This window comes from Pseudophryne corroboree, chromosome 2 (assembly GCF_028390025.1).
Source record: "Pseudophryne corroboree isolate aPseCor3 chromosome 2, aPseCor3.hap2, whole genome shotgun sequence".
Classification (NCBI taxonomy): Eukaryota; Metazoa; Chordata; class Amphibia; order Anura; family Myobatrachidae; genus Pseudophryne; species Pseudophryne corroboree.
The window spans coordinates 577282254-577292326 of record NC_086445.1 but is presented as its reverse complement, the minus strand read 5'-3'; the positions used below and the strand labels follow the sequence as shown (position 1 = coordinate 577292326).

Here is a 10073-nt window from a genome sequence, read left to right as displayed (position 1 = left end):
TAGGAATATATATGCAGGTGTGACTATTGCTACTTGTCTGTGTGATGCGATTTTGCAGATTACAAAAAGAGATTAAGGGAAATAAAGCATTTAAATGTTCTCATATGCAGTCCCATCCCCAGAAGAAGGAATACAAATAGTGTCTTACCGTTGATGTGGGACTAGGATATTGTTAATCCCTCCCAGTTTGACATTAATTTTTAGGCACAGATTTGAGAGAGTTTGAGGAGATGTTTTTATTACATTCTTCACTTGGACACACTGTGTAGCCATTCCTAGTAATGTGTCCCCAACTCGCTTTACCTCCGCTGAGAAAACCAAGAAAGACAGAGAGCAGTGAGCAACCATATGGACCATATTCTGATGGACAGCACTTGCATGAGCTCTAGGGGTACAGCTGTCCCAAATACATGCACACGTTCTAATGTTTTCCTGTACATACTGGTTTACTATGGGTCTGATTCAGAGATGTATTCAATGCAGATACTTACGGAGTTGAGCAATTATTGTCCGACTAAGCACGCGTCACGGTCGCCTAGGTACCTTTGCAAATCCACTCACAGCATTTACTCGCAAAATGATTTCAGTCAGGCACCATTTGGGGGAGGTAACAGGGAGTGGTGGGAAACAGGTAAGTGTGCCTACACCTGCAATCCTGTATGCAGAAAAAACATGGGGCCAGCACCTCAGTTCCCACAACCATTCTGTGAAACTATAAGGTTGATAATGGAAGGATCTGCAACCACTGCTGAATATTTGTGCACAGTTTCTTGGATCTGAGAAGCCGCTGGTGGGAGTTCATTTCCAAGCGGCCACACTATTTGCATATTTACTCACATCTGCTGCATACAGTGCATCCGGAAAGTATTCACAGCGCTTCACTTCTTCCACAAACTTTTTTCACGTCGTCATTATGGGGTATTGTGTGTACAATTTTGAGGGAAAAAATTAATTTACTCCATTTTGGAATAAGGCTGTAACATAACAAAATGTGGAAAAAGTGAAGCGCTGTGAATACTTTCCGGATGCACTGTATAGGATTGCAAATGCATTAGCGCACATCTCTAAATCTGGCCCTATGTTTAATAACACTGAAGAACTTAATTATTATAAAAAATAAATAGATATAACAGCTTAAAAATGTATTTAAAAATAAAATAAAAAATATCACCATAGACTGGCGTTTTTCCTGGCAATATGACGATAATGAGCTGGAGACCAGAATATGTGTTTTTGAGGTGTCTGAACATTGGCTCCACACTGTCCGCGCCCTGCGCGTATTTACAGAAGCATGGCTGACCCTGGATGGGCATCCCAGCATCCTTTGAGATCTTCCTCAGCTGGTCAGTGAATCCTCTGTAAAGCATACCATTAGAGTCACTAAAACCTATTTTTAGTCACATTTACAGGTACGAAAATGAACCAAATTAACCAAAATAAAAAACAAGGAAGATGGGGATCTTAAAATTAGAAGTTACTATTAAGACATACGATGCAAAACATCTATAGTCTTATTAATTCTTAGTCTTCAGTAATGAAAATTAAAAAAGTACGTTAGACAAGGGCACTCTCTAATTAGGCTTACAATTTTACAAATAAACAATCTTTCAAACTTGAATTTTAATATAATAGACCCAAAACATTTTTTGACATAAATGCATTCTTTGTTATGATACACCTTCCTAAACCCCTCTATTTTGTAGGGAAAGTGAATATGTACAGCTCATGTAGTCCCAAGAAATGCCTTACTTCAAGATTTCTTCTCTGCACTGTCTCTGTGTTGCAAAGCATGCAATGGCCCACATTTTTATCTCCACACCAGTGTGGAACTGTTTCCCCCGCATGTCCCAAACCCCATGGCTGGGAGTTGCCACTGTGCGGTTCTTCAGAAGAAAGGAAGACGTTCATATGAGATAGAGAAAGACAAAAAAAAAAAAAATCAGATACATATTAATATCATGTATTTATTTACCAGGACATCACACTTTATGAAACCACAGTAACCCTTCTATGTTTGAGACTGTGCATTTTAAACTCACATAATTTTCCATAAAATGCAAAACATATTGCTGTATACAGTTGAATATCTTACAATAAACTGCACTTAATTTTTTATTGAAGTGGACAGAAATATTTCAACATATGGCAAATAATCAAAATTATAAATCTGACTGTACAGAATTTAGTGAGTATGAGTATGATTTTTTTTTTATCTCAATGACATCAAAATATTATGGGTGTTATATTTATAGTATTGTTTACTATATAGGCCAATTTCTGAGCAATCTCTGTAATTACTGTTTCTATCTTAATTACAGTAATTTTGCTTAGGTTATACCATGTCTAGGGCAACTATGAGACAACGGATATATTGAATTGATATTTTAAAGAGTAACTTTTGTGGAAAACTTAACTTCATTTAAACTTAAACGGTCTCCACATACACTGTGATAATTGCAGACATTAGGAAAGTAAACAAATCCATTTACTGAATCAGAACATAACGGTAAATGTGGGTTTGCAGAGGATGGTGCCCACACAGCCAATCTTCCAACTGCACTAACAGAACCCAAAGATGGCAGATAACATCCCATTGCTACACCCAAAAACTGAATAACAGGATCTGTGAGCCACAGGATCATACAGTGTGTGGCTACCGTAATGGGTGAATGTTCAAGATAACAGTCAATAACATATAAAACAATGCACAGCTACAGAAAGCATTCAGTGGAACAATGGATTACACAGCAAGTATACATTGTTTTTTTTAAATGCAAAGCTTCTCCAGTTTAATGTTTTTCATTGGGGAAATAAAATCCCTTAGTTCAGTGGTTCCCAAACTAGGCGACATGGCGAATCCTGTCCCTCACCACATAACGGACATATAAACAAACTTTTTACCTAGTGGTGCAGTGAAAAACAAAATCTAATACTCTAAGGCGCCATAATTCAAAAACGTTTGGGAACCACTGCTGTAATGCACAAATAATTTATATTTTATTTTTTGCAACCCCAAAACAGCAAGCTTTGCTGTTTTTTTTTATTATTTCAGCTGATACATAATATGAAAGACATGAAATAGGTCAGAAATCAATATCTTGACAACATAAAATGTTTAGGCTACTGTACAAGTGAGAGAAAGCAGTATAAAAGCTTAAAAACTCAGCATTCATATGCTGGTGTACTACGGTGGTGTCACATGGGCTCTTTCTGCACCCACAATATATCAGTGCTCTTCATAAATGTCAAGGTCACAGTTCTTTCAAAAGTATCTATTGTCATGACAACTATGGCAGCCTTTATGTAATGTGCCCTGACAACAAGATGAGTTGGTGATCGTATACAGAGCGATATTAATGACATCATACACAATATTAAACTAGAAAGCCAATGACAAAAAAAACATTATGACGAGGTGGAAATATACATGGACAGTAAAGGTGTAAAAAAAACACCTTACTCAAACCACCATTCAAAAAACAATAATAAAAATTACAATATACTATACATTACATACAATACTGTAAAATATTGACAGTGCAGGTGCTGGTGTCACATACTCTCCCTCCATATTGTAACATTGGTGCCGGAAGTACTCTCCCCGTCACGTGAGCCATTTCGTCCCGCACCTTAAATTGGAATTCTTGAACAAATGGGTCTGCATCATAATTTGCACTTCTAACCTGAGTAATGAAAAGTCATTATTACACACTAACAAAATACTGCAGCTTTAAGAAACAGATGCACACAATGATCACGTTTACATGTAAGAGTGTTGCTTTAAACAAATAATGTTCATTTTGTTAACAAGTCTGCACCTGTATGGACTATCCATGGCTGATCTCATCATTTTAAGGGTATGACCACTATAGAGGACAATAGCTTTTGTATTTTTTTAATTTACAAAATATAATGAAATTTTTTTTTTTTTTTGAATGAGCAAGAAAAGCAAAAATGTAAAAAGAATTCATGGCCCCTGTCCTGCTGCGGGAGTTGTTGCTTTTCTAATGGAGTGGATGCCAACAGGCAAATACCTGTGCCTCTGGGTGATGGTAGACATGTCGGATTTTATCCCTCTTAATGTACAACCACAGACTATTTAAAGGATAAAATGCAAGTTTTGAGAAAGAGACTCCCTATAACTATCACAGACCGTATTCATTTAAATAAGATGAATTTTGTAACACATATTCTGGCAGGTCCCAATATTTATACCACTTCATTTATTTTGAATCGTTAGCAACCTCTCTTCCTATGTGTGGGCGGACATACAGCCTAGAATTAATATGGGAACGCTATGCAGGACTGGAAACTTAGGTGCCTGTGCTCTTCCTTATCTAAACCTTTATTACTCTACTTCCCAATTGGTTTATCTGCAGTAGTGGGACTTGAGCGGTGGTAGTCAAAAAGTAACATTCGTTGATCTTTCAGCTGGAAAGTCTGGGCCACGTCACTACAGATACTGCCAGGAGTAGATGCTCTGGCAACAGAGCCCCCTTGGTCACACAGGCAATTACGATTTAGAGAAAGGCATTTCAAATGGTCGAGGATGGGGGCTTAGATCCAAAGACCCCTAGGTTCAGTGAACCGCTATAGGAGGACCCATTATAAACTATTTTCAATTTAACACTTACTCTCTGACAGAGTAATGGAATCCTTTGAACAACTTAAGGATTAGTAGGGGGTTCTGAACTCAATGTTTTTTTATGTACCTTCAGTAATAGCATGCCTGACTCAGTTTCCCTCTGAGGTATCTGTTGTTAACCATAATCCTATTAAAACCCTTTTCTCCTGCAGGGTTCACAGATTATTAACAGGATAAACATTGGGATATGAGGTAGTGTCAGCGGATTGGCACCAACGATCAAAAGCTTTTGGCCTCCCAGAATGCAACGGGCCAGTCCCCTATATCCCCGCCTACTGGCTCAGGCAATTCAGTTCTTTTGTTGGTGTGGCAGGACCACGATCTTTGGGCTGCTAGTTTTTGCAGCCATAAGCTTGTTATTGAATTTATTTTTATAGTCTTTCATAGTTTTTTTGAGCGAAGTTCCTAAAAAGCGTTTTACACATACCTTAGAAATAGTCGCTCCAACAACTTTCTGCTGGGTCGCGACAACGCTTACCCACGTGTACAGTGCTGTTTCGGTGGGCGTCTGTGTAGGATGGACTAGCAAGTCCAGCAGACAATACCAGGCTGTGGCCGGAGCACGGTGAGAAGGCAAGGCATCAGTTCCGCTTAGCGGCGGAGACGCAAGACACAGCCACACTGTTTCAGGAAGGAGACTATCGAACAGTCGCTGACGCAGATGCCACCTCGGGTACACCAGCGCTAGGACTATAGGCTCCTCATGGATCATAGGCTCCAGGGATTAATGTGAGGCCGTGATCCCTGGAGTTGATGTCAGCAGTGGGGAGAAAGACGCTCCCCTGGTCGCCACTCCCACCGGTTCATGACCAGTTTCCTGCCATGAACTGAGTTCCCGCTTCCGTCTGAGATGCTGTGTATCTAGAGGACACAGTCTCCGCATAGGGGGCTGTGTGACTGGTGCGTCGGTGTTCACTTGGGCGTCGGTGTTCACTGGACGTTTATGCACACAATTGGCGTATGGATCGATTCAGTGTTCACTAACGTATTGATCGATCCTGGAAGTGGGGTGAAGTCTCCCTGTATCCCACTCTCCTGAGTTAGGTGATACAGCTCTAAGTCTCTAACTACCATTAAGTACAAGTAGTTGGATAAGTGCCTAATGCATATGAGCTGTAAACTATTGCTGCTGTTTTCTTTTGCTGTGCGACTGAATACGTTTAAAAGTCCTATATAAAGGTAATGCAGTAATACGTTTCTCCTACATACTTGAAATTTATCTGTAATTGAATATGTGCTCATATTGCTTATTATACTAATGTATAACTTGTGACTGATTGCTAGTGTGATTGCTGACTTTACTATTCACTGTAAGTTTCTGTGTATATATTGATACTCAACTCAATGCTGGTGCAAGGCAGGGGGGGATCGGATTGTATGTCACTTTAACACTTTTTAAATTGTGTAGTTAACACTGTACAGGTGTGTGATTTGTTTATCATGTCTATGAGAGGCAAGGGTGAGGAGGATACACTTTCCACAGCAGCACCAACACTCATCTCGTGTTTGTCTTGCAAAACTGGGTTAATCTCTCAGGATCTGGTTCAAAATGGATTATGTGCAAATTGTTTTAGCTTTCACCAAAGCCTCCTGAATAATCCAAGGCAGGCACAGGTTCAAGTTGAACCCCCATGGGATTCTTTTGCACAGACATTACCCAATATAGCCGAGCGGATAATGCCAGCTCCTATACCAGGGATAGGTTACCCTGTTAACCCTTACATGCTACATTCCCCATGGGGGTTATCACATCCAGTCCAGGAATTTGCAGCCTTTAAACAAAAACAGGATGAAAGGCCTGTGGAAAATAAATCACACAGACATGAAATAACATCTTCACAGTCTACACATTTCAGAGGGGGACTCTTCGGATGAGGACTCCTCACATTCTGGGTATGCATACAGAGATGAGGATGTAGGTCCCAGGTCAGTGGATATACCTGAGCTAATTAGTGCTATGAAAGCCATTATATCCTTAGAGGAAGCAGCAGATCCATCGCACCTGTGTTTAAACGTCCAAAAACAGTCAGGACTGAATTTACCTCTGAAAAAATATCCACAATGCAGTCGAGGATTCAGGTGCTGCTACACAGTCAAAGGGTATCCATTCACGCAGCGATGCGTGTAATGGGATCTATAGTGTCGACATTCGACATGGTGGAGTATGCTCAATTTCACTCAAGGCCTCCACAATGGCCCTCATTCCGAGTTGATCGCTCGCTTGCTGCTTTTAGCAGCAGTGCAAACGTTAGCCGCCGCCCTCTGGGAGTGTATCCTTGCTTAGCAGAAGTGCGAACGAAAGGTTAGCAGAACAGTGCTGAAATTTTTTCAAGCAGTTTCAGAGTAGCTGCAGACCTACTCCTTCCTTGCAATCACTTCAGTCTGTTTAGTTCCTGCTTTGACGTCACAAACACACCCTGCGTTCGGCCAGCCACTCCCCCGTTTCCTCTGGCACGCCTGCGTTTTCACCCGACACGCCTACGTTTTTTAGCACACTCCCGGAAAACGGTCAGTTACCTCACAGAAACACACACTTCCTGTCAAAAACTCACCGATCAACAGAGAGACGGAATAGTCGCTCGACCTTGTGTGAAAGTGCATAGTTTTTTGTGAAAGTACGTCGCGCGTGCGCACTGCGGCCCGTACGCATGCGCAGAAATGCCGATTTTTAGCCTGATCGCTGCGCTGCGAACGGCAGCTAGCGATCAACTCGGAATGACCCCCAATGTCTGATCCTTTCCAAATGGAATGGGTTACATCAGACAATAAAAACTCAGACTATGGTCCTTTCTCTGGAAGTAAGGAGGTCATTAACCTGGTGGCTACAGACATCCCATCTGGACAAAGGGAGACCCTTTTGGATATCAGATTGGGAGGTTCTGACAACGGATGACAGTCTTCAGGGCGGGGAAGCAGTGTCAGAAAGATGTTGTTTCCAAGGCCAGTGGACCAAGGAAGAGAGTTGCCTGACAATAAATATATTAGAACTTCGGGCCACATATATGGCACTCATTCAGGCAAAGGACAATCTTCAGGGGAAACAAGTTCAAATGCGCTCGGACAATGCTACAGCAGTAGCGTACCGCAATCAGGGAGGAACTCGCAGCCAAAAAGCAATGAAGGAGGTAAGCCGCACATTAAGGTGGGAAGAACTTCATCATCCACTTTTGTCCGCAGTGTTCATTCCAGGAGTCTTAAACTGGGAAGCGGATTTTCTCAGTCAAAACACCATTCATGCAAACGAATGGGCTTTACACCACGGGGTCCAGACTCTGGTGGACAAGTGGGGGTTGTCTCATGGCTTTTCGTCAGAACAACAAAGTTCCCGCATATGGGTTAAGGAAAAAGGATCCCAAAGTGACCTTTGTGGATGCCCTGTCAGTATGACGGGACTTTCGTCTGGCCTATGTGTTTCCACTGATCATCCTATTACCCGGGGTGATGTGAAAGGTAAAACAGGGAAAGGGCGCCATGATATTAATAGCTACGGCTTGGCCCAGAAGAAATTGGTAAACAGATCTGCAGAGGCTGTTCGTGGATACTCCATTTCTACTCCCTCAACGTCCAGATATACTGTCTCAGGGTCCTTGCTATTACAAGCACCTAGATTGGCTGTCTTTGACGGCGTGGATATCGAGACTTCCATCCTGAAAGCAAGAGGATTCTCACAACAGGTTATTCAAACAATGCTCAGAGCAAGGAAACCATCCTCAGCATTTATTACCGAATATGGCAGGTCTATAGTCAATGGTCCAGTGACAGGAAATTTGACATTAGGTCTTTCAGAGTTTCCAGAGTTCTAGCATTCCTTCAGGCCAGAATGGACAAAGGTCTACGGGTGGCTTCCTTGAGAGTGCAGGTGTCAGCATTGACTGTATGGTTTCAAAAGAAAATTGCTAACCTACAGGATGTTCGTACTTTTTTCCAAGGAATGCTTCACATTTAACCTCCATTTGTTCCTCCTACAGCTCCTTGGGATCTAAGTTTAGTCTTAAAGGTTCTTCAAGTTGCCCCATTTGAACCACTGAAACAAGTGGATTTTAAATGGTTGACAGCTAAGGTTCTCTTTCTACTGGCTATTGCTTCAGCTAGAAGAGTTTCAAACTTAGAGGCATTGTTATGTCGCCCTCCTTTTCTGATATTTCATCCAGATAAAGCGGTTCTCACAACCAAATCTGGGTATCTTCCTAAGGTGGTGTCTAAATTCCACTTTAACGAAGAAATTGTAGTGCCGGCTTTTCAAGGGCCGGACCTTTCTGCGGGAAATGCATCATTAGATGTAGTCCGTGCTTTAAGGATCTACGTGGATCTTACCAGTGCCATTAGAAAGACAGACACTCTGTGTTCTCTACGGGTTTCACAAGAGAGGATGGCCTGCTGACAAGCAGACACTGGCGAGGTGGCTTCGGATGACTATTTCAGAATCATATTCTCAAGCTGATCTCCCTATTCCCGCTAATGTCTCTGCTCACTCTACTCGTAAGGTAGGTCCTTCATGGGCAGCACAACATGGTGCTTCAGCTGAAAAGATATGTAAGGCAGCCACATTGTCTTCCATTAACACATTCATTAGACTTTATGCCTTTGATACCTTTGCCTCTCATGACCTGCATTCGGGTGAAGGATTCTCCTGTCCAATCAGGAGCATCCCCACCACTAAAATTGCTTTGGGACATACCAATGTTTATCCTGTGGATAATATGTGGACCATTCAGGAGAAATAGGTAGTTATGGTAGACTTACCGTCGATAACTCTATTTCTCCTAAGTCCACAGTATCCACAGAGATCCCACCCTGACACACCTGATTTGAGGATCCTTACACCTACTAACCTCTTCCTTCTTGTACGGAAGTGTGTACATGTGTGTTCTTCTCACCTGATTAGAACGCTCTATGATGCTCCTGCCTTGAGCTTTGGAAAACAACTGAACTGCCTGAGCCGGGGATATAGGGGACTGGCCCGTTGCATTCTGGGAGGTCGAAAGCTTTTGATTGTTAGTGCCACATCATATCTAAATGTTTATCCTGTGGATACCGTGGACTTAGCGACAGTAAGTGTACCATAACTACGTATATTGAAATCATTTGGAAAAGAGTGGCTATTTATCACTACTTGTAGAATCTACTAAAAAATTCCCTAATCGATCTCAGAAGACAACTTAGGGAGATTTGGGATCTTTGGCTGAAGAAGACTGGAATACTACATTAAGCAACTCAGTTACCACCAACTTCTGCAGCAGATTTCAGCTCTAAGTTTACATGTTCGACAGAGTTTATTTACACTACTGCCACTTCAAAATCTTGGAGCCAGCTCTAGTGGTACTTGCCATAAATGTAGTGATCATTAAGGGAATTTTTGGCATCTCCTATGGGAATAGCCCAGAAATAGTGACCAGGTGTATTTCAAGTATGGGAGTGGGAATCCCTC

The 10073-nt window shown here is 41.7% G+C and overlaps 1 protein-coding gene across 3 annotated transcripts in view; it reads right to left on the bottom strand.

The window, feature by feature from the left end:
• Window positions 1-10073, bottom strand: part of LOC135036672 (protein argonaute-3) — a 239215-nt gene that overhangs the window by 72390 nt on the left and 156752 nt on the right. For all 3 annotated transcript variants that reach the window (XM_063954469.1, XM_063954470.1, XM_063954471.1), the window contains 4 exons: window positions 3561-3683; window positions 1750-1883; window positions 1172-1356; window positions 149-308 (listed from right to left, as the gene is read on the bottom strand). In XM_063954469.1, the coding sequence (XP_063810539.1) occupies window positions 149-308; window positions 1172-1356; window positions 1750-1883; window positions 3561-3683 (602 nt within the window). The remainder of the gene's footprint in view (window positions 1-148; window positions 309-1171; window positions 1357-1749; window positions 1884-3560; window positions 3684-10073) is intronic.